Source organism: Uranotaenia lowii, chromosome 3 (assembly GCF_029784155.1).
Source record: "Uranotaenia lowii strain MFRU-FL chromosome 3, ASM2978415v1, whole genome shotgun sequence".
Lineage (NCBI taxonomy): Eukaryota > Metazoa > Arthropoda > Insecta > Diptera > Culicidae > Uranotaenia > Uranotaenia lowii.
Window position 1 is genome coordinate 147,253,819 of NC_073693.1, and position 25,467 is coordinate 147,279,285.

The 25,467-nt window shown below is 39.3% G+C and overlaps 1 protein-coding gene across 2 annotated transcripts in view; it reads right to left on the minus strand.

Moving 5' to 3' along the window:
• The window catches only part of LOC129757203 (uncharacterized), a 483,998-nt gene that overhangs the window by 40,126 nt on the left and 418,405 nt on the right, over positions 1-25,467 (minus strand). For both annotated transcript variants that reach the window (XM_055754336.1, XM_055754337.1), the window contains exon 7: positions 8,640-9,109. In XM_055754336.1, coding sequence (XP_055610311.1) covers positions 8,640-9,109 — 470 coding nt within the window. The remainder of the gene's footprint in view (positions 1-8,639; positions 9,110-25,467) is intronic.

A 25,467-nucleotide genomic window follows, 5' to 3' on the forward strand; every position in this document is an offset into this window, starting at 1 on the left:
TTATTATAAAAGATAAAATGATTATAAAAAATGGTATGATTTTCTATATTTTCAAGGTATCATAAGGTATTTTTTTAAAAAATTTAAAAAGTTATTTTGCCCAAATTTGACTTTTTGAAAAAAAGCAATATTTTTTGGATTTTGAAAAATGGTGTGGAATCGTGGGCCACCAAACCCAAATTGACCAAATAAGATGCAAAGTTGACCCAAAACTTTGATTTCCTAATTCATTTCGTTATTTTTAAGCAATTTCAGATGATGAAATAAAAAAGAGAGCTGTGTATGATCGCATAGATTCCAAAACCTGGCTCGCAATCGTTTTGGCAAAATTTCTTATATGGGATGGACAAAATATTTTTCATAACTCTTCATTTGGCATACGAAAACATTACAGATAGGTAAAACGTATTTTAAGTTCTGAATGTGTATAAAATCATAAAAATATAGGTGAATCAAGATGTGTGGCCCACGATTCCCCACAAGGTATGATTTGCAAATTGGTTGCGTTTGTGTGACTTATTGATGTTTCATCAAAAATTCCTTTTCCATGTGAAAGATCATGACAAAACTAAGATCATAAGCGTATGAGCATATTTTTGTTATACACTTTAGGTTCCCCCTCGATGAAATTAGCGGGTGTTTTTTTAATTATGTAAGCAAATTTTTCTAACTTTTTTTAGCTTGATAAATAAAAGAAGCATATGATGCGTATTTCAGTCAACAACATATAGGAACATATGCTCACGCAAAGCGACGACAATGACAATTGGTTTGAGATTTTTATCTCAACACACATCTGAGATATTAGAAGTGGCCCACGTTTCCCCATGGCCCACGATACCCCACTCTCCCCTATTAATGTTTCCTCTCGTAGCAAAAAAAAAAAAAAATCTTTTTAATATTTTGTGGCAGGAAAGCCAGCGTACTTCTGTGTAGTAGGGAATTTTGTGAAAATTTAAGATGGGGCTACGCGGGCCGCATTGACCAAAGCCGCGGGCCGCATGCGGCCCGCGAACCCCCAGTTTGACATGCCTGATATACAGGGTCTACTGAAGTAAATCTGAACGGAAAGTTTAAACTTCTTTCTAAAATTCACTGGGAACATCAGCGCATATATTTGTTTCTACAAAGACTTGCTCGCCAAAAAAATTGCTCAAATACGATGAGAACTGGATTTCGTAAACCTGTTGAATATGGACAATTAGGGAAGAACTCCAAATCCGCGAGGTTGTAGGCCCATGTATAGGATTTGTATCAGAAGCGAACACAGAAGTAAGCAAAGATTGATATTTAATAATTTTCCTCTTGGCTTCATGCTAAATTGTGGAATTCTGAATGGTCGTACTTTTACCCCACTTCATTCGAACTTTTGCCCCATAGGTGGGGTAAGAGTACGTTTCGATAGCAGTTTGACATTTTCACTACTGTTATCAAATGCGTTGATCGATTATCTTTGTAATTTTTTAAGAAGAGAGATAAAAGTCTAAGGAATCCAATGCTGTTCCAGGTTTTTCAGAAAAACAACTGCCAAATTTTCTAAAAACAGGATAGCACTAAGGTCGTACTTTTACCCCACCATATTCACAAAAAAAAAGTTGGATTTTCAAGTAATTTTTATACAAAACTAGAAGACACAGTGTGCTTTGCTACACCTTTCAAAAACAAATGATATTTCCAGAAATTATTCAATTTTTATTGTTTTGTTGGCATTATTATAAATCAAATTATAACATAATTCATAAGCAATTGCTATAAAATGAGAGCGGCAGCTGGAGTTTCGAATTGAAACACAAAGATCTTGATCTTTAAATTTGTGATCTGGTAATTTTAACTCTTCATTTCATGATTTTTTTATTTTTCCCTAAAAATAAATTTGAAAAGTTGGAAATGACGAGTAAACAAGAAGCTAAGCTTTACAACAAAATTTGTATGGAACCTCCTCTTTTCTTCCCCTCTCTACACTGTAAAGCGTAAGGTCTATAACAATCGAAGAAACATACTTCGTAACCAAGTACCTTTCTATGCCATATTCGTTTCCATTTATTGTCTTCGTTAGCATAAATTGAGAACTTATGCTAACGACATTGCATTGGACTCACCTCCCTCCTCCTATGTACCTACTCACTTAAAGGATCATACTCATAGAATCATACCAAAATGATTTTCCATGTTAAGTTTTGTCCATTTCTCGGATTTTGTGTAAACAAAAGTTTCATATAAGCTTTCTTCTTTCCTTCCAATATTCCCAATGCTATCCTGCAACTGCAAGAAAGGAATTGTTTCACATAGAAAAAATTGTCGCATTGAAATTCCGTCCCATGCCAAATATGGTTTTATTTGCGTAGTAAATTCTTGAGTTATGCACAAACTTGAAAGAGAGTACCATCCCCTCTTCCATTCTCCTCATCGAATGGAGGGGTGAGGACTTAATGCTCATAAAAGTATTTTTCGTACTCAAATTCTTCTGATGACAAATTTGCTTATGAGATTAATTCTCAGGTTATGCCAAAAAATTGTATGGAAGCCCCCCTCTCCCTCTTTATATCTTTTTGCTGAAAATGGTGGGGCTTCAATTTATAAAAGAAACATTTCTCGAATCCAAATCTCCTCACATGCCAAATATGGTTCCATTTGCTCGATCAGCTCTCCAGTTATACTGATAATTGTAAGGGAGATCTCTCCTTCTCCTTTTAATCAACCTCTTTGAAGGAATGAGGGATACCAAATGTTTATAGATGCAATTCTAGTACCCAAATATCGTTACATGCCAAATTTGGTTCCATTTGCTGTTGTAGTACTAGTTCTCGAGTAATGCCGTAAAAATTTTATGAAACTCCCCTCCCTCTTTCCTTTCTCCCCGCTGGAAGAAGGAAGGGGTCTTAAACAATCATATGAACATAACACGTTTCCAAATACCCGCCCATGCCAAATTTGGTTTCATTTGCTTAATTATTTTTTGAGTTATGTAAAAATTCTAAAAGAGGCCCCCTCCCCCTTTCTACTGGGAAGAGGAAGGGGTCTCAAATAATCATTGAAATATTTTGCGTATCCAAATACCTTTCAATGCCAAATTTGGTTCCAATATCATGATTAAAGGGTGATACGGTCAAAATTTGGTCAATATCAACTTGACGTATTTCTTCCAGTTTTGCATTTAAAAAACCTGAACACCCCTCATTTTGGAGGTGTGTGTGTGTGTGTGTGTGTGTGTGTGTGTAGAATGTTGCTCCTATTTTGATTTTGAAATTCACTCTTCAGTTGTCAAAATTCCGTCCAAGGAAGAAGAGCAGCGAATCAAAATTTTGCTCGCGCATTGCGAAAATCCATGCTCATCGCGCGCAAAGCTGGCAAAATCGCTAAAAGTTGCCAAATCAACCGTTATAAATGTAATTCAAGTTTTAAGGGAACGTTTGTCGACAGCCGGAAGTCTGGATCGGGGGAAATCGAAAATCGGAAGCCGCTGAGACGACAAAGAAAGTTGCCGCTAGTTTCAAGCGAAACCCTAACCTCTCTCTCCGAGATGCCGCAAATAAGCTGGGTGTATACTATACACTGTTTAGTCTATAACCGTGCATCGAGCTAAAAAACGAGCCGGACTATCGACTTACAAGAAGGTAGTGACTCCAAATCGCGATGATAAACAAAATACGACGGCCAAAGCGCGATCCCGGAGGCTGCACACGACGATGCTGACGAAGTTTGACTGCGTGATAATGGACGACGAAACCTACGTCAAAGTCGACTACAAGCAGCTTCCGGGACAAGAGTTTTATACGGCAAAAGGAAGAGGAAAGGTAGCAGATATTTTCAAGCACATGAAACTGTCAAAGTTCGCGAAGAAATATCTGGTTTGGCGAGCCATCTGTACCTGTGGCTTGAAAAGCAGCATTTTCATAGCCTCTGGGACTGTCAACCAAGAATTTTACGTGAAAGAGTCTTTGAGTAAACGTCTGCTGCCTTTCCTGAAGAAACACGGTTGTTCCGTACTGTTTTGGCCGGATTTGGCATCATGCCATTACGGTAAAAAGACCGTAAGGGTACGCCGCCAACAACGTGCAAGTGTCAATTGGAACCTGAAGAAGACCAAAAAACTGCTAAAGGCGAGCAGCAGTTCAAGGCAAACTGGCTTTCTGCGGCGAAGAAGGTGGACAAGTTGGCTGTACAAAATCTGATGGCAGGGGTTAAGCGTAAGGCCCGGCAATTCGGATTCGGAAAAGCGGAAGCCTAACTGAATATTTTTTCCTGAATTTCATACTAATTAAACTTGAAAAAGAAATTTAATTTGATTTTTTAAATAAACAATTTCACCGATTTACACGCGTTTTCTCTTGACCAAATTTTGACCGTATTACCTTTTAGTTTTTGAATTATATGAAATCATTTATTGGCATTTTAGTCAATCAAGTTAACAATCGTTAATTGATGTTAATTGTTCTACATTAGAATTGAATATGGAAATCCGGTTGGATTAAAATCATGTCAATCAGTTGAACACTCAATAACTACCAGCTAGACCTTTTGGAAGCTATTTTTTTTTCATTTTTGCACGTTTTAGCTTCAAGATGACATTGCATTGATTAATAAATTAAGAAATAAAATACATAATCTAATCTTCAAAGGACCAAAAAACCATTTTCGTTCTTAAACGTGTTTTTCTTTGAAATGTCTGCCATTCGCATATAAATTTTTGATACATTCGTTTATGTAAAAAAAAATCGCATCTTTGTTGATTTGTGAGTATTGACACAAAGTTTTGGTGATGTCAGGTCTAAAAATGGATCATCACAGTAAAAAGTCTCCTATTTTTGGACCCATTACAAGTTTTCCGGGATTTCCATTGATTTTCATTTATTTTAGGGAAGATAGGTAGTATGGTTCATATTCTTTACAGTGAAAATAATTTCCCTTTTAACTTTGGCTTGAAGAGTTAAAAAAAGTTGTTTTTCCTTATTTTTCTGATTTCTCAAACCGAGTCGCACTATGTGAGTTGTCTGAATTACCACTGATTAGAAGATACAAAAACGTTGAATATTTTATCAGAAAGACTTTTAATGAAAAAAGCGGACTTTTAGGACTAAAGTAGACTCAAGGTCCAAAGTAGGAGCACTCACCCTAAGTAATATGAATGGAGGTGATGGGAGGAATAAAGATGGATACAGAGCAACAGGCAACACCACATGTAGGCTGGTGGTTGTAGGGATGAGATGAAGAATATACAGAAAATAAATCAAATTTAATTAGGAATAAAATAAAATAATAGTTGTATTCGGCAACACTGTAGATGAATAAAATAAAATAAATTTCTATGACAACATTTGCTATTTTGGCAGCACTTGACAACAAACAAAACAAAGTCAGTCATTGATCTATTCTTACGAGCGACAGACGTGTTTGAGTGAATCTCTGAATTGAGATTCGTAAAATCACGACAATGGCGTGGTTGATAGAATAAGCACAAATAGCGCAGATATATAAGGCTGCTGCTGCTGATTGTTTTGATTTGGCCTTCCGGTGGAATAAGACGGAATAGGCGTTGAAAGCGCAGATATTTAAATAAAAGGCTGCTGCTAATTGTTTGTTTTGAACAAGCCTTCTGGTTGAGCAGACTGTTTCTTAGAATTCTATCGAATTATTCCAGCTCTGATAAACAGAGACAGAGTAACAAGGAAAGCACAGTTTGAGAAAGCTGTTGCTAAGAATGTTTTTTTTTGCGGATTGTTCCGGCTCTAGTAAATAAAAGCAGAGCGACAGAGAAAGCACAAATTGGGAAGGCTTTTGTGAAGAATATTTTCGGATAAAATGAAGAATATGCAAAAAAAAAATTAGATTTGAAAAGCTTTTGCAGAGAATGGAATGTAGAATTGAGATGAGGAATATTTGGGATATAAAATTTTTTTATTTAAGAAAAACAAAAGTCGGTAAATTAAAGATTCTATTGAGAATAGAGTTGAGAAGGAATGTAGAAAAGTGATGAAGGATAAGAAGAAGTAAAATAAAATTTGTAGGATGGAGAATAAAGATGTGGAATATGGAATAAAAATTGAGGATATTCGGTAAATAAAATTTGGCTCTAAAGAAAAAAACAAATGTTGACGTGTGAAAAGTTTTAATTAAGAATAGAGGTGAGAAGGAATGTAGGGATGAGATGAAGAATATACAGAAAATAAATCAAATTTAATTAGGAATAAAGTAAAATAATAGTTGTATTCGGCAACACTGTAGATGAATAAAATAACATAAATTTCTATGACAACATTTGCTATTTTGGCAGCACTTGACAAACAAACAAAACAAAGTCAGTCATTGATCTATTCTTGCGAGCGACAGACGTGTTTAAGTGAATCTCTGAATTGAGATTCGTAAAATCACGACAGTGGTGACCAAAGTAAGAGAGGAGAGGAGATTTTTTTTGCTGCAGAAGGTCGTTTAAATCTGTAATGGAACTTCAAAGTTTCAATAAGAACTTAAATTTTGGGCTGAATTAAACGAACTTCAGCACATTGATTATGCTAATTAAGCTGTTTTTGACCTTTTAAACGAGACCTTTGGTTGCTTGCGAAATATGTAGAGTATTTGAAACTCGTATAAGGGCTTCAAATACTTCATTAAGTTTCGATTGCAGGCCTTGGCATGGAGTTTCTTAACTCATCGATGCACCGAAAAATGTTGAACCCAAAAAATGCTCATGTTTTATGAGAGTCTAATCTGTTCTTGAGTGTCAATTTGACACTATTGGAAGTTTGGCGGCTTGTATCTTTATTCAGGCGCATCCAATTGAATTCTGAAAGACCAGACAAAAAAAGTCCCTAATCAGACGTAGAGTTTCAATTTGAAACTCCTCCTAGAAATCACTATACATCTTGAACCAGTATGCAATTGCCTTTCTGGTGAATTTATATTTGTTGCGGAAATTTAGCGTGAATATACTTAAAATCCGTTGAACAACTTTGTCGAAGACCGTAAAGGGTTGCATGAAAAGTAGTCATGCATTACCTCGCTAGGCACTCAGCAGTGATTTCAATTGAATTTATTGTTATTCAATCCCGATCAGGAGGGGAAAACAAAATTATATCAAGATGAGATATTTTGATACTTATCTATTTTCTATCTAAATGAGTTATAATTCAGTACTCGTAGGATGTTAAAATATCTCAAATTATATCAGAAAATCTATACGATCATAGCTAAATTACATCAGTTTGTGATATGCTCCGATCTAGATTATATCTCGTTCAGATAGCATAGTTTGATATTAGGCAGAACAAAACCTATCAGAATTATAACTTATCTAGATATGCATGCTTCGAGAAAACTTTCTAGTGGAATGTCAATAACCCACATTATTTCCTGAAACCATGTTCCTTTTATGGTTTCCTAAAATTTGGATTCTATTTTAAGAATCTGTCGAGCGAAACTGATTAAAGTACGGTTTGGGCCGTTGACTTCGATGTCCGTGTTTCAGAAAAAGTTGTTCGTATATCAAAATAAGATATAATCATTTTATTTGAGGACAATCCGAAAAAAAATCTTTATCATTGAAAATGAACTCAACCTCATTCAACTCTGTCAATCAGAATAAGATATAATTCATGTTGGAGAAACTTAAAATCAAAAATTTTGAGTACTTAATTATAACTGAATCAGATATAAATATCTAGGTGAGATACGTTTGAGTTATTATTTTGATATGCTCTCCTGATCGGGAATCTCATAACGTACTTCTACCCGACTTGTACTTTTACCCCACCTTACTGGTCTTGAGCACGAATCCTTCTAGAACAAAAAGTTTTATAAGTGGAAAATTTCCAGTAAATTTTTCGTATTATCAACGGAAAAGGCAAATTTCCTAGTTAATTAACAGATTTTCCCTGATTGTGACGACACACTCTGTACCAATACTACAGCAGGGCTGCCTTGGCACTACCTTCTTTATATATTCCTTTTATTTGAGGAACTTTTGGGAACTTCAAGTCCAAAGAAAGCTATTTGAGACCCAATTTGTAACTTTTATACTGAATGGATGCGATAGACATGTCACAAAAAAGGCTATTTGAGGAACTTTATGGAACTTCAAATTCATAGAAGGCTAATGAGACGCGATTTGTAACTTTTATACCGAAAGGATGCGATTGCAGGTCACAAAAAAACATCTACTATTTTTCTCTACTCACAACTTTTCTTTTCAGAATCGCTCGTATAATGGATTTCAAATATACAGCACAAAGAATCTCCATTACTCCTTAAAAGCGTGGCCATTGGATCTCACACTTTACCTATTGTAGATTTTAATAAAGAGGGTAAATGCGTCTGAACTAATAATTTAATCAATTTTCAACAGGCGTTTTTTTCTTTTTTTATGAACTCATTCAATTGCAGTCATTCTTTCTTAATCAAAAGATTCCCATAAATAAGCAAGTAAAATATTTGTTTTGAACAAAGCCATTTCAAATTTGTTTCGAATCTCAACCAATTCTTAAAGTGATAACGTTGACAAATATTTTAGTCTTCTTTAATTTCCCTATCTGTAACATCCATTACAAAGCAAGGAAAAGGCCTCGGAACGTAAATGCATGTTTGTAGGTAGGTATCTATCTTTAACGGCGTTCAGTCTGAGAGCCAGCCAAACCGGATGTACTTACCCGTCTGCGGTGTTCTGGTTCGCCCAGCATCAGCAAATCATTGGCCACCGGATAGCTGCGTCCTCCCTGGTGCCTCTGTTGCTGTCGACGTTTGTTGCTGCTTCCAGTGCTTCCGGAAACCGCAGCCGCCATCTCCTCCGGGTCTTCCGCCAACCCGATGGGACCCAGTGGCCCATAATCGCCGTACTGGGACTGAAATTGTGCCACTGCCGACTGCTGCAGCTGATCCGATTGCTGCTGGTAGTAGTAGCTATTGTAGAAGTAGTTATTATTATTATTGTTGTTGTTGTTATTGTTATTGCCAAAGTAGTCCCGGCGGTTTTCGCATCTGTGGTTCTCGCAAAGCCGCACCGTGCTCAACCTCTGACATCCGGGAGTCGTCGTGATGTTCCGGGTCGAGATGCCGATGCCGCAGCTTTGCGAACAGGGCGACCACAGCGTGGTGGAGGAGTTGTAGCAAGTTGCATTCACTGGCCATTTCAGCGGGATTTCAGCAGGTGTGTTGTTGTGGCAGACGAGCAGATCCGGGGTCAAATGTTTGGACGATGTACATTTCCATCGGCGGGAAATTTGTTAATTGATCCAGAGATTGTGTAGCATAGAATGAGAAAAATGGAGATAAACAAAATCTGATAAAAATTTGAAGTATCGCGTGATTTATGTATAGAACCTACAAATAATAACAGCAATTCTAGAATATGTTTCATTTATTATTATTAAATATGTCTTTATTTGTATCAATTCATCATTACATTTATATTACATTATTTCATTAAATTAGGTGTTCAGCTCAATAATGAACTGTTCAGAGCCCTATAGTTAACTAGATATTAAAAATTTATTTGTAAGAATTAAATTTGCTTAGCGCAATTAAGTATTTTTTTTTTTTTAATATGTCTTTATTTGTACCAATTCATCATTACATTTATATTACATTATTACATTAAATTAGGTGTTCAGTTCAATGATGAACTGTCCAGAGCCCTATAGTTTATTAATCACTATAATTTATTTATTTGCATTAATTTTGCTGAGTGCAATCAAGTATTTTTATGTAGGAGAACATCCTGTAATGTCAAAAAATATTTTAAACTTACTACTAAAAACTAAGACTATCCTATATTAAAACTAATTATAGAGAGAACGAATCTCTGCGATGGAAGACTGCATCGATTTGCCTCTGAAGTTGGAGATGATTTTGTTGGCCATCTCTTCGATCGATTCAATGCCCGCAATCCGATGAAGATCTTCGGTGCTGTGCCAAGGTGGAAGCCGCAAAATCATTTTCAGAACCTTGCTCTGAATCCTCTGGATGGCTTTTTTCCTCGTCGCGCAGCAGCTAGACCAAATCGGAACTGCATACATTATCGCTGGTCGGAAAACTTGCTTATAAATAAGCATCTTATTCTTCAGGCACAGCCGGGATTTCCTGTTGAGGAGAGAATAAAGAGATTTAGTATATTTATTACACTTAGATTGAATATCTTCAATGTGATTTTTAAAAGTAAGATTCCGATCAAGTGTAAGTCCCAAGTATTTCACGTGATCAGACCATTCTAATGAAACCCCATTAAAAGTGATGGAATGATTTTCATTAGGTTTTAAAAATTGAGCTCTTGGCTTATGGGGAAATAAAATAAGTTGAGTTTTGGAAGCGTTAGGAGAAATTTTCCACATTTTCAAGTAATTCAAAAAGGAATTTAAATTTTGTTGCAATCTACTGCGTACCACCCGTAAATTCCGACCTTTGGCTGAAAGCAAAGTATCATCAGCAAATAATCTTCTACCTTTTCCTTCTGGTACATCAGGAAGATCAGAAGTAAAAATATTGTATAAGATTGGCCCAAGTATACTACCCTGAGGGACCCCAGCTCTAATGGGTGTCCTTTCAGAGCATGAATTTTGATAGCTTACTTGTAAGGTTCGGCTAGTCAAATAATTTTGTATAATTTTGGTGAGATATACAGGAAAATCAAATCGAGCTAATTTAGCTACTTAACCTTTGTGCCAAACACTGTCAAAAGCCTTTTCAATATCAAGAAGAGCAACACCAGTTGAATAACCTTCAGATTTGCTAGCGTTAATCATATTAGTTACACTCAAAAGTTGATGTGTAGTAGAATGTCCATGACGAAAACCAAATTGTTCATCAGGGAAAATAGAATTCTGATTAATGTGAATCATCATTCTATTCAAAATAACTCTCTCAAATAGTTTACTTAAAGATGGAAGCAAACTAATTGGTCGATAACTTAAAGGCTCTAAAGCACTATTTCCGGATTTTAAAATGAGAGTTACTTTGGCATTTTTCCATTTATTGGGAAAATAAGCCAAGTGAAAACATTTATTGAAGATTTTAACTAAAAAATTTAAAGTGCTTTCAGGCAACTTTTTAATAAGAATATAGAAAATCCCATCTTCCCCTGGGGCTTTCATATTTTTAAATTTTTTGCAAATCAATTTAAGTTCATCAATATTTGTCTCACAAGAACTTTCAAATACATTTTGTTTAGAAAGAATATCATCAAATTCAAGGGAAATTTGAGCATCAATTGGACTTACAACGTTTAAATTAAAATCATGAGCAGACTCAAATTGTTGGGCCAATTTTTGAGCTTTTTCTGCATTCGTTAAAAGAAGTTTATCCCCGTCTTTCAAAGTAGGAATTGGCTTCTGGGGCTTTTTCAGAATTTTAGTTAATATCCAAAATGGCTTTGAGTAGGGTTTTATGTCCTCTACTGCTTTGGCAAAATTTTCATTACGAATGAAATTTAAACGACGTTTGATCTGTTTTTGAAGGTCGCAATAAATAAATTTCAAATAAGGATCCCTAGTACGTTGATATTGGCGTCGACGAATGTTTTTCAGTCGTATCAAAAACTGAAGATCATCATCAATTAAAGGTTGATTAAATTTATGTTTAACTTTGGGTATTGAAGCGGCTTTAGCATTAACTATTGAAGTTGTCAAATTTTCTACAGCCAAATCAATATCTTCAATTGAATTCAGTGGAACGTTTACATTCAAATTACGTTCAATAAAATTCCTATATCGCTCCCAGTCAGCTTTTTGAAAGTTAAAAGTTGATTTTAAAGGGTTTTCAATGGGACTTTGGGATAAAGAAAATGTTACTGGAAGGTGGTCTGAATCGAGGTCCGCATGAGTAACTAATTGACTACAATGCTCGCCTAAATCCGTTAGAACCAAATCAATTGTGGAAGGATTTCTAATCGAAGAGAAACAAGTATGCCCATTAGGATATTCAACGGTATAATAACCCGCAGAGCAGTCATTAAATAAAATATTCCCATTTGAATTTGATGAAATATTATTCCAAGATCGGTGTTTTGCATTAAAGTCACCAATAACAAAAAATTTAGATTTATTTCTGGTGAGTTTTTGTAAATCTCCCTTCAAAAAATTTTTCTGTTCACCGCTGCATTGATAAGGCAAATATGCGGCAATAATTATAATTTTCCCCATAGAAGTTTCTAATTCAATTCCAATTGTTTCTAAGACTTTTGTATTGAAAGAAGGAAGAAGTCTAAATTTGAGACGACTATTGATGACAATAGCTACACCCCCACCTTGTCGATCAAGTCGATCATTTCGCAAAATTTTAAAGAAAGCATTGCTTTTCAAGTTAATGTCTGGCTTTAAAAAAGTTTCAGTGATGGCAGCAATATGTATGTTTTGAGTTTTCAAAAATAAAAAGAATTCATCCTGGTTAGCCAGCAAAGATCTAGCATTCCAGTTCATAATATTTAAACATCTATTTGGATCCATGAGGGAATCGTAAAGTCATAATAATTTTGTTAGCATAATTAAAAGAAGTTTGGAAAGCTTCAAACATTGAATTTGCTTTCAACATAAGTTGCATCATTTCCATTAAATTTTGATGCAAAAATTTTAATTTTTCCTCAGTAATCTCACCCAAATCAACAAAATTGTTAGGATCAGAAAATGAAGGAGAAGAACAAGTATTTGAATTTCGGGGATTTTCCCAAGCCTTCGCATGAACGTTGAGACTTGGTTTTTTCCCATTTTTATTAGTTATGCCTGGAGATGGCAACCCATTTTCAACCACCTCTGAGAACGATAAACAACGAGTCTGTGGCGCAGATTCAGCACAGGTAACATTAAAATCACTTCGGGTATTACCCAGCCGTGATTCCAATGTAGGCCGAGGCTGACCGCGAACAGGCAGGTTGTTTGCCGGCCCGACGTGTGAAGACGAAAAAGAGGAAAGAGGAGAAGAAACTTTTCTGGAAACTTTGGGATTTTTCCTAGAAGCAATAATTTTTGCCCTGATGGGACAGTCAATCGAATTCGAGGAATGATTACCTGCGCAATTTGCACACTTGAAAAATTCTGTTTTTGGTTTATCACCACCATAAAGGCATTTAGATTTTTCATGATCGAATGAGCCGCAAAGCATGCATCTGGCATTCATTCTACAATTTTTAGTGCCGTGACAAAAAGCTTGACAACGACGACATTGCGTAATATTTTGAAGGAAATTGGTTGAAGATTTTCGAAAAGGTTCGAATTTGACTCGACAATGAAACATAAGACGAGCCTTTTCAAGAATTTGCAAATTATTAACTTGGTCCTTTTTAAAATGGATCAAATAAAGCTCAGGAGCAAAACCAACACTACTGTTATTATTCGTGTTGGTTCTTTTCCTCATTTGAATTACTTGAATTGGAGAAAAACCTAACAAAGAATTTAATTCAGTTGTGATCTCATCCGGTGTCTGATCGCCGGTGAGACCACGAAGTACAACTTTAAAAGGACGATCACTTCTAGTATCGTACGTAAAAAATTGGTGTTTTTTATTATTCAAATAATTTAAATTTTTTTGAAAATCATTAAAAGATTCCGCCAAAATACGAGCAGTTCTCCTTCGACCGATCTGAAAAGAAATCTTCACATCCTTGACGGAAGTGACGATTTCTTTTCGAAAGGCATTGAAGTCAGAAATCGTGACCGTAATTGGTGGAACCTTTTCGTTTTTAAGAGTATAAGAAGAAGAAGGTTTCTTAGTACTCTTATCAGAATTAAATAAGAATATTTCCTCATCACCGATGTTATGAAGGACATCGAATAAATTGGAAATTTCAACTTTTTTGGGCGAAGGACCTGAATTAGGTTCGGCAATCCGTTTTCTTCCGGCCCTTGAACCGGCCGATGACTTCCCCATGCTGGAAAGAAAAGAGAAAAATATGAATAAAAGAAAATAGAAATAATTTTAGCACTGAAAAGTGCTGATTGAAAAACAGGTAAGGAAAAAATAAATAATGTAAAAATGTTCCTGCAGGTACACAGCAACGATACGATGCTCCGGCGTACGTGTTGACGGCTCAACGGTACAGATGAAAAAGTGAATATGTTTCATTATATGGAGTTTTCTTGAGCGATGGCGTTTTCTTGGTTTTCGTCTCAACACAACTCTCAGTAAGTTGTTTTTTTAAAGCAATATGATATTTTGCATCCATGGGTGCTTAAGTTTTTGATAACATTAGGTTTTCTAACCATTTTAACCCTCGGTTTGGAGCAAATATTCACACAGTGAGCGAAACAACAATAGTACCTCTATGTGTTCCGCTTGTTAAAATATGAACGATCGAAAATCGAAAAAGTTTCAAACTGTTTGACGGATAAATCAAGCATATGTTAACTTTTTTGGATAAAGCATAATTGGGGTTAGGGACCAAAAATATCAAAACAGTGCAAAATAAAAATAGTACCGCTCATGTTTTTCTACAAAAATCAAGATGATTTCCGAAAAATTTCCTGTAGAAAAGAAAATAAAAATAATTTGTCTTCAAACTATTTGAATGGACCAATGCATTTTTAGGCGTTTTCTAGTATTTCAACAGGTTTTAAAGGGGTTTTAAGATATTTTCCCCTATTACTAAGGAATCCGACATTTCATCTATGAAACTTTATCAAACTGCTCCATTTTTTCATTAACATGAAGTGAAATGATGAAACATAGATTCTATGCAGAATTTGAATCCAAAGAGCAGGCTTCATATTAGAAAATATATATTTTTTTTTAATGAGTCAATCCCGGATAAATAAAATGTGCTGAATGATTTTGGTCAGAAAATAAGAACTTGATACAGCATGAACGCCTTGGAAATTCAAAGATCACTTAATCGAATAATTAGAATTTCATCAAGGCCACTAAAAGTGAGTTTCTTAGTCCAATAATCAAGAAATGTTGTACTTTCCGAAGGAATTTGACAGCCATCTCGTCTAGCAGTATTAATGGTATGATTTGCAATTGACTAGGAAGTTGAGTTGAGCAGAAACTTCGACGGTGGTATATCCTACTTGTGCTGGTGTGTTTTGGAAAATCCAGAAAGCTTCCTTCTGCGTGAACAGAACTATGTTGGAAACTACCTTTAAAATATCAAAATGGGCCTAAACAAACAACTGTAACAACTTGTTTTTTTTTCAGATTCAACATTAACCCAGAAGGTTTGTTTTCTTGTTTCAAAGTAATTTATTTATATAGTATTCCGTCTCACGACATAACTTGACGAACATAATTCCTAAAATTCACTGAGTCCATGGCAACCGTTCTCCAATTCCTCGGGCACCCCACGTTCGCCAGATCACGCTCCACTTGGTCTAACCACCTCGCTCGTTGCACCCCCGCTCGTCTTGTTCTTACCGGATTCGTAGCGAACACCTGTTTTGCAGGACAGTCGTCCGGCATTCTCGCAACATGTCCCGCCCAGCGTATCCGGCCAGCTTTCACCACCCTCTGGATACTGGGTTCGCCGTAGAGTCGCGCGAGCTCGTGGTTTATCCTTCGCCTCCACACTCCGTTCTCCTGTACGCCGCCAAAGATGGTTCCTAACACCGGTCGCTCGAATACTCCGAGTGTACGCAGGTCCTCCTTGAGCAATATCCATGTCTCGTGCCCGCAGAGAACAACCGGTCTAATGAGCGTCATATACAGGTTACACTTCGTGCGAGGGCTAAATCTTCTCGACCGCAGTTGCTTGTGGAGTCCATAGTAGGCACGACTTCCGCTGATAATTCGCCTCCGGATCTCACGGCTGGTGTCATTGTCTGCGGTCACCAGTGAGCCGAGATAGACAAAGTCTTCGACTATCTCCAGCTCGTTGCCGTCGATCGTGACCTTGTTACTACTGGACAAGCGGGTTCGGTCGGTCTCGGATCCGCAGGCCAGCATGTACTTCGTCTTGGATGTATTAATCATCAACCCAATCCTTCCTGCTTCGCGTTTCAGTTTGCGGTAGATCTCCTCCACCGCCGCAGATGATCTGCCGACTATATCAATGTCATCGGCAAAGCAGATAAGTTGACTAGATCTGTTGAAAATCGTGCCCCGCATTTCGCCCACCGCTCGTCGAATAACACCTTCTAGCGCCACGTTGAACATCATGCAGGATAGACCATCACCTTGTCGAAGCCCTCTGCGCGATTCGAATGAACTCGACAATTCACCCGAGATCCGCACACAGCACTGCGTTCCATCCATCGTCGCCTTGATCAGTCTGATCAGCTTCCCGGAAAAGCCGTTCTCGTCCATGATTTTCCATAGCTCGTTACGGTCGATCGTGTCGTATGCGGCTTTGAAGTCGATGAATAGATGGTGCGTAGGGACTTGGTGTTCCCGGCATTTTTGGAGGATTTGCCGTAATGTAAATATCTGGTCCGTCGTTGACCGTCCCTCCATGAAGCCGGCCTGATGACTTCCCATGAATCTGTTTGCTTGTGGCGTTAGGCGGCGGAGTAGGATTCGGGACAGCACTTTGTAGGCGGCATTGAGGACTGTGATCGCTCAGTAGTTCTCACAGTCCAATTTGTCGCCCTTCTTGTAGATGGGGCATATTACCCCCTCCTTCCACTCCTCCGGTAGCTGTTCTATGTCCCAGATCCGGACTATCAACCGGTGTAGGCAATCGGCCAACTTGTCCGGGCCCATTTTGATGAGTTCAGCTGCGATGCCATCCTTCCCAGCCGACTTGTTTCTATTCAGCTGGCGAATGGCTTCCTTAACCTCACTCATCGTTGGGAGTGGCTCCTCTACGTCGTTGGCTACGCCGGCGATGTACCTTCCCCCACCGTCTTGATCTCCTGCATGTGCGCCGTTCAGGTGTTCATCGAATTGCTGCTTCCACCTTTTGATCACCTCACGATTGTCCGTCAGGATACCCCCGTCCTTATCCCGGCACATTTCGGCTTGCAGCACGAAGCCTTTGCGGGATGCGTTGAGTTTCTGATAGAACTTTCGTGTTTCTTGGGAACGATGCAGCTGCTCCAGCTCCTCGAACTCCTCCTCCTCCAGGCGGCGCTTTTTCTCCTGGAAAATTCGGACTCGCTGCCTCATCCGCTGTCGGTGATTTTCCACATTTCGACGGGTGCCTCCTTGCACTACTGCCGCCCGCGCGGCATTCTCTTCGTCCATCACCCTCCTACACTCCTCGTCGAACCAGTCGTTCCGTCGAGTTCACTCCACATAACCGATGACGTTCTCCGCAGCACTGTTGATGGCTGTCTTGATGGTATCCCAACAGTCCTCGAGAGGACTTCGTCAAGCTCGCCCTCTGCTGGCAGCGCTGCTTCGACCGATTGCGCGGAGTCTGCCGCGACCTCAGGTTGCTTCAGTCACGCGATATTTAATCGAGGCGGGCGCCGGTTGCGTGTGCTGTTCACTACGGAGAGTTTTGGGCGCATCTTCACTATCACCAGATAGTGGTCTGACTCGATGTTGGCGCCTCGACAGGATCTGACATCGATGATGTCCGAGAAGTGCCGGCTGTCAATCAAAACGTGGTCGATCTGTGATTGCGTTTTGGTACGGTGATCTCCAGGTGTACTTGTGTGGGAGGCGGTGCTGGAAAAAGGTACTACGTACGGTCGTTTGGAGGCGGCGAAATCAATAAGTCTGAGGCCGTTTTCGTTGGTCAGCTGGTGCGCACTGAACCTTCCAATTGTCGGTTTAAATTCCTCCTCCTGGCCGACCTGAGGGTTGAAATCCCCGATGACGATCTTGATATCATGTTTTGGGCAACGTTCGTATTCACGCTCCAGCTGCGCGTAAAATTCGTCTTTGTCGTCACCGGTACTTCCGAGGTAAGGTCTATGCACGTTGATGATGCTGATGTTGAAGAACCGGCCCTTGATTCTCAACCAGCACATTCGTGAGTTGATCGGCCACCACCCGATCACACGCTTTTGCATCTTTCCCATCACTGTAAAAGCTGTTCCAAGCTCGTGTGTGTTGCCGCAGCTCTGGTAGATGGCACGACCATCTGGGTACGTTCGTACCGTGGAGCCCTTCCAGCATACCTTCTGCAGCGCTACGATGTCGAATTTGCGGCTCTTCAATTCGTTGGAGAGCACGTGGGTACTGCCCACAAAATTTAGAGATCGGCAGTTCCATGTTCCAAGTTTCCAATCGCTAGTCCCTTTTCGTCGCGTGGGTCTTTGCCGATTTCCATCCGAAATTTGTTGTTCGTTGTTCGTTGCTTATTTTTTTTGTAGTCACGGGCTCGCAAGGCCCGCAGCTAACCCCACTATCTCGCAGGAGGACCGTCGTGATGTTGCTGTTTTGGGTCCCGAACACCACCAGGCCGTTGTTGCACTCCGCACGCCGCCCCTGACATGGGAAACAGACGCGTACGAAGCCCCCTAACTCAGTCTGCATGCGACCAAAGCATCCACCAGGGTTGGGTACCTGATCTCCGCTAAGGTTGCTCGCACCCCAGCTAGCACCACGGGGAGGTAGAGAATCGGAGTTGCAGACAAGAGGTGATATGACCACTACCCGAAGGTTAGGTGTATGGGGTCTCGAGTTGCACATTGTCTACCGTTCACTAGCCATTCAAAGTAAATCTTGTCTTATTTTTTTTCTCTTTCCTTTCAAAAACTATAAGCTTGAAAAAGAAATTCCAAGTAAAATTAAAAAGAGCAGTGTAGACCATTTTAAGAGCAGTAAACACGTGAAAATAAATTCATTAATAAAAATAGTTCATTTAGAAATGTCACAATGACGAATGCGTGTGTCTAAAATTCCATTCGTTCGATCGAAAAATCTATGAAGGAAATCATACTAATGTTAGGATAATTCATGTTTTTGGTAAGAAATATTCCTACTTTATTCTTGGTATCTCCCATCAGCGGGCGTACACTTTTTTCAGTCATCATGTTATTGATGAGATTTTTCCATTTATACTTCGTCAAATCTGTATTTTGGGTTTCTGCATCCTCTTTCATCAATTTCTGCTCCGTTTTGGTCCAATACTTCTCTTTTGAAAGAAGAGCACTGATGTGGTCTAGTGGATAGGCTGGCGCGAGTTTGGTAACCCGGGCGTACTGGGTTCGATTCCCGGTATCGGCAAGAAAAACTTTTGGGTTCGAATCCCATAAGTTGCCGAAAGGTAAGATGTGTTTCATTGTATGAATAATTATATATTTCAGAGGGAATGCATCTGGGGTTAATCAGAAGAGACTATTGCAAGCCGAGTGGATTGCCAACCATTGTAGGTCTCTGAAGGTTGGATGCCTTCTCTCGACGAACCATCGGCCGTGGAAGCCTGAGAAGCAATTCAAAGGCCAAGCCACACAGACATAGGCTGGACCTTGCTACCGATGGGGGAACCATACACACATACATACATACAATACTTCTCTTTTGAAAGAAAATAAGGGCAATTTGGTAGATTCAGCTGTTTCGAAATTAACAAAAACTTGATTATTGTTTTGCTACTGAAAAATGATTCTACTGGGTTGTTTGCTGGAAAACGTACGTTGCAAGATATACATACAAGAATACTTTTTTACATAAAAGAGCACTTTTTTAAGCTTTCAAATACAGCGAAACTAAAGTTTTTGTTTCGAAAATCGTTGTTTTTTTTCACAGGAGCAGAGTCTTAGCAAATTATTATATTTATGGCAAAATTATCAGGAAATTTAAACTTTGATCTGCCAAAAACCTTGCCACGAGCAGAAATGTTATAGGATTCAACCGTTGGAATTTGCTTGAAGGAATAAAGACTGATCTGTTCAATCTGTCAACAGTTGACCTGCTCGGTCTTTCAGCGGCATTCTTGTATTAGTCCTTGCACCACTAAGACGGCGAGAAATTTCATAAAGTAATCGGATATCTCCATTGGCGGCGGCTTTTTCCCCCTCTTCGGCTAAGGAGTTTGACTAGGCTCTCTTGTCTCGTCTACAAGCTCGTTTGCCTATTCTTTAGCTCCGCAAATCGCTGCAGCGAGCGGCTGCTTTGGCTAACCCGGTACATGCCTAGTCAATTCCGACTTTCGCCTTTCTTCGACCATCTTTCAAGTTTCATTTGACATCCGTTCACTTCTTCTTCCACAAACTTTACCAAAAGCACCATGGCTCGTCGTGATAAAGGCATTCTTGATTCCTCACCACTGTTCCTCGACTGTTCTGTTTGTTGGCAATTCTGAGGCTCGAGACGTTCAACTTACATATGTCCTTTTCACCTCTAGATTCTCCAACCGGCGGACGTCGTAGACGCCGTATCGATATCCAGCTTTCTCCTCTCGCCGTTGGACACGCGCAATTCTTAGTCGTATCTCGCCAAGGACGAGGTGATGGTCAGATGCAATGTCTGCGCTTCGTTTGTTTCGGACATTAAGAATGCTTTTTCTCCATTTTCGACTGATGCAGATGTGGTCAATTTGATTTTCTGTTCGGCCATCTCGGGATACCCAAGTGACCTTATTTGCTGGTCGATGGAGGAAGAGCGATCCACCGATCACCATGTTGTTGTTGCCACAAAACTCTACAAGCAGCTCTCCGTTTTCGCTCATCTGACCTAGACCATGGCGCCCCATGATGTGCACAAAGTCCTGATTATCGGAGCCATGTTTTGCGTTGATGTCAGCTAAGTGGATTTGAATGTCACCCTTCGTAGTTTTTTTAACCACGCTGTTTCCACTGCTCTTTCTCCTGCAAATCGGCAACGTCAGTTGGCGCATAACACTGGACCACTGTAAGGTTCCTAACCCGGTCAAAACATTCCAAGTTACAATTCGTGTCCGTGTTTTCATGCTCACACAGCGCTCGGTACATCATTCGACAATATCCTCGCTGGCTGATTGTTTCCATCCTGCTTTGATTTGTGACAGGACATGGGATACGTTTTATTTGGCTTCTTTCAGATTTCAGACATATGCAATGCGGTTGCGCTGGAAGGACAATGCCAGTTGTTAGAAAGCTTGTTCATGCCGGTCTTTCATAGAATCTCATACCGATAATTCAACCTCCGAGGGAGTTCATCATTGGAGTAGACTCAGATTTTGGGGTGTACTGATTAGTTCAGGTTACATCTATTCGTGAGTTCCATCATGCTGTTTTTCATTTTATGAACCAAGTGCTATCTGAAATTGACTGGACGGATCTCCAAAAATGTACTGAGGTAGATTTGGATGTGAGTAGGCGTTCAGCTCCATTATGGCTGAATTTCACGATAAAACTGTGCACCTGGCTCGAACCCCTCTACGACCTCCTTGGACTCATACTCGCTTGAAACGGCTAAAACAGCTTCGATCGAAATGGTTTGGGCTGTTTAGTAACTTCCGGTTCTCGTTTATGAAAATAAAACTGAACGACGACGGTACCAGACAATAGCAGATCTACAATTGGTTTTGCAATCGCAGGGATTAAGATCGCACTCAAAGTAAGTCTTAAATCGAAGTTTTGAATGTTTGTCAACACTAAAGGAAGGAATTTGGTCTACCCGAAGTGCTCCATTTGAATTATTGAACTGCCATTTCCTGTAGAAAAATGTAACCTGTTTGCAGATTACTGTTCGAGTGATTTTCCAATCCAATCGCCAAGTGTACATATATAGATCAAATTAACGTAGCCTTCACACGATTTCTAAGACCTTGACCTCTTGATATTACCGAAGAAATGGTCCTTGACACTATCAGCAATATGAAGTTTTCTACTTCAACCGGAAAGGATGGAATAAGTACGTGTGTTTTGAAAAGGTGTAATTTCAAAAACACCCATGAGCCTAAATACTGACCTGTTAGTTCAGTTAGCAGTTTTAAATTGTTTTTGCAAAGATTTGTGAAATCACAATTTTTCATCATAGAAAAATACATTACATTTCATTTAAATCTTGTCAGCACATTAAGTGACAGAGATGAATGGAGTTAAAACCAAAAACGAGATGAATAGCTCCTTGGGGAAGAAACGTTGCACTTGCAGTTTTGTTTTCCGGCCCAGTCATTGTTTTAACTCTTGTGATGAGCATCTAGATAAGGAGTGTCATTTTAAATTATTCGATGCTTTTCAATATGCACGTTTTGAAAGGTTTCACAGAATAAAAACGCTCTTTCGATTATTTCCAATCAATAAGTTGAATTCAGTTACAAGTTCATCTGATTGCAAAGTTAAGCAGGTTGATCGTTGTCCATCTGATACAGTATATTCTTGTTAGTAGTCTAAGCATAATGAATGATACGCTTTGTGAAATTTATCGAGCTTATACTTTCTAAGCAGGGCAGCACAATTTCCAGCAGCATGCCACTGCTCTTTTCACTTTCCGGAAGTGAAAGTCTCAACCTATCCTGGCTGATTCCAGCTGAACCAACCTGCAGCGAACGAAAGGTTAAATAATGGGACTGTTCCATCGGTTGTTGGACTTGGCTGGGGCAAGCAAAAATCGCAGTCTGAGTGGTTTCCAGCCAGCCAACTCTCTAAGGCCAGCTGGGTCTTCCCTTGTATATTGTGAAATATTGTGCAAACCAGAGAACTACAGGGATTCCACTCCTTTTTTTCGCCCTGGCAAACAGATTTCAGTTTTTTTGTTACGTATCGTGCTTCTGAATAGTCCTAGTCGGTCTTCTTTGTGCCGAGCCACAAAAGCTCTACTTTACAAAACCAATTCCGCAAGACAAAACCCAGACTTATGGGAGAGCGAGCTTTTCAGCTTCAATCCGGTCTCGAGCAGCTAAAGTATTTCTTTCCGGTAGATGGAATTTTTCGTTTAGTGGCAAGTGAGGTGGCTTCAGTTTATTTCAGTTCATTGTGAGATGGACGGTTGACTCGAATACTGCTGGCTATTCAATCTATTCAAATTTGGAAAATACAGTGTTTTTTAAAGTCTTCATAGGCAAATTAACAATGGAAAATTTTGAACAATATACTTGAGCCAAGTCACTTCGGAACGGGTAATCTCAACCTCTTAACTTTGCATGTTATTTGATCACTTTGGAATTAGTGGCCCACGATTCCCCACCATTTTTGAAAATCAAAAAAAAAATATTTTTTTTAAACAGCCAGAACTTTGGAAAAATAACTTATTAAAAATTTAAAAAAGCCTAATGATACCTTAAAAATGTTGAACACCATACCATTTTTAATTTTAATTTTTTCTTTTATAATAAATAAGTTTTGCCAGGGTGCCATCCGTCCCGCAAAAGCGGGACATGTCCCGCCTTCCCGCTTTTTCTCAAAATGTCCCTCTTTTTTTCTTGGAAAACTTTTACAAAGTTCACTATTTTACAGTGGTAAAAATCAATCTTGAGCATCAATTTAAATTCCTAGGTCAACATAGAAAACTTTCAAATAAGTCTTTTGCCTCAAAATAAGCATCTTTTTTAGTAGGTTATTTATATTACACAATACTAAATACTCTAATGTTCTTAGCATTACAGTAAGATCAGTTTAGCGTTCTTAGAGCATTTTCAACCAATTCAATGTAAAAAAACTTTAGTATGAAGAAAATATTTTTTGAGTTCTTAATTGTTCATCGCAATCTTCCCTCATTTTGAAGGTGTGTGTGTGTGTGTGTGTGTGTGTGTGTGTGTGTGTGTGTGTGTGTGTGTGTGTGTGTGTGTGTGTGTATGTGTGTGTGTGTGTGTGTGTGTGTGTGTGTGTGTGTGTGTGTGTGTGTGTGTGTGTGTGTGTGTGTGTGTGTGTGTGTGTGTGTGTGTGTGTGTGTGTGTGTGTATGTGTGTGTGTGTGTGTGTGTGTGTGTGTGTGTGTGTGTGTGTGCGCGTGTGTGTGTGTGTGTGTGTGTGTGTGTGTGTGTGTGTGTGTGTGTGTGTGCGTGTGTGTGTGTGTGTGTGTGTGTGTGTGTGTGTGTGTGTGTGTGTGTGTGTGTGTGTGTGTGTGTGTGTGTGTGTGTGTGTGTGTGTGTGTGTGTGTGTGTGTGTGTGTGTGTGTGTGTGTGTGTGTGTTTGTGTGTGTGTGTGTGTGTGTGTGTGTGTGTGTGTGTGTGTGTGTGTGTGTGTGTGTGTTTGTGTGTGTGTGTGTGTGTGTGTGTGTGTGTGTGTGTGTGTGTGTGTGTGTGTGTGTGTGTGTGTGTGTGTGTGTGTGTGTGTATGTGTGTGTGTGTGTGTGTGTGTGTGTGTGTGTGTGTATGTGTGTGTGTGTGTATGTGTGTGCGTGTGTGTGTGGAATGTTGCTCCTATTTTGATTTTGGAATTTTCTCTTCAGTTGTCAAAATGCCGTCCAAGAAAAAAAAACAGCGTATGAAAATTTTGCTCGCGCATCGCGAAAATCAAAGCTACTCGCACGCCAAGCTGGCAAAATCGCTAAAAGTTACCAAATCTACCGTTACAAATGTAATTAAAGTGTTTGGGGAACGTTTGTCGATAGCCAGGAAGTCTGGATCGAGGGGAAATCGAGAACCGGAAGCCGCTGAGACGACAAAGAGAGTTTCCGGTAGTTTGAGGCCCAAACCTCTCTTTCCGAGATGCCGCAAATAAGCTGGGTGTATCGTCTACAACCGTGCATCGAGCCAAAAAACGAGCCAGACAATCGACTTACAAGAAGGTAGTGACTCCAAATCGCGATGATAAACAAAATACGACGGCCAAAGCGCGATCTCGGAGGCTGTACACGACGATGCTGACGAAGCTTGACTGCGGGGTAATGGACGACGAAACCTACGTCAAAGCCGACTATAAGCAGCTTCCGGGACAGGGGTTTTATACGACAAAAGGAAACGGAAAGGTAGCAGATATTTTCAAGCACATGAAACTGTCAAAGTTCGCGAAGAAATATCTGGTTTGGCAAGCCATCTGTACCTGTGGCTTGAAAAGCAGCATTTTCATAGCTTCCGGGACTGTCAACCAAGAAATTTACGTGAAAGAGTGTGAAACGTCTGCTGCCTTTCCTGAAGAAACACGGTTGTTCCGTACTGTTTTGGTCGGATTTGGCATCTTGCCATTACGGTAAAAAGGCCATGGAGTGGTACGCCGCCAACAACGTGCAGGTGGTTCCCAAGGACAAGAACCCTTCCTACACGCCAGAGCTCCGCCCAATTGAGAAATACTGGGCTATTGTCAAGCGAAACCTAAAGAAGACAAAAAAACTGCTAAGGACGAGCAGCAGTTCAAGGAAAACTAGCTTTCTGCGGCGAAGAAGGTGGACAAAGTGGCTGCACAAAATCTGATGGCAGGGGTTAAGCGTTAGGCCCGGCAATCCGGATTTGGAAAAGCGGAAGCCTTACTGAATATTTTTCCTGAATTTCTTACTTATAAAACTTGAAAAAGATATTTAATTTGATTTTTTAAATAAACGATTTCAACGATTTACACGCATTTTCCATTGACCAAATTTTGACCGTATCACCCTTTACACTACCTTTTTAGGCTCGATTGTCCAAAGTATACAATCATGGAAGCACATGGAAGTTTTCTGGAGTTTTAAATTTTTAAAACAAATTTTAAGTATGTTTGTTATTACACAAAGGTTTTATAAGCGATATAAAATTCGCCGTTTACATGTACTGCCCCTACTCGTATAACAATCCCATACGAATTTTCGTCATTTTCCATCTGACCTG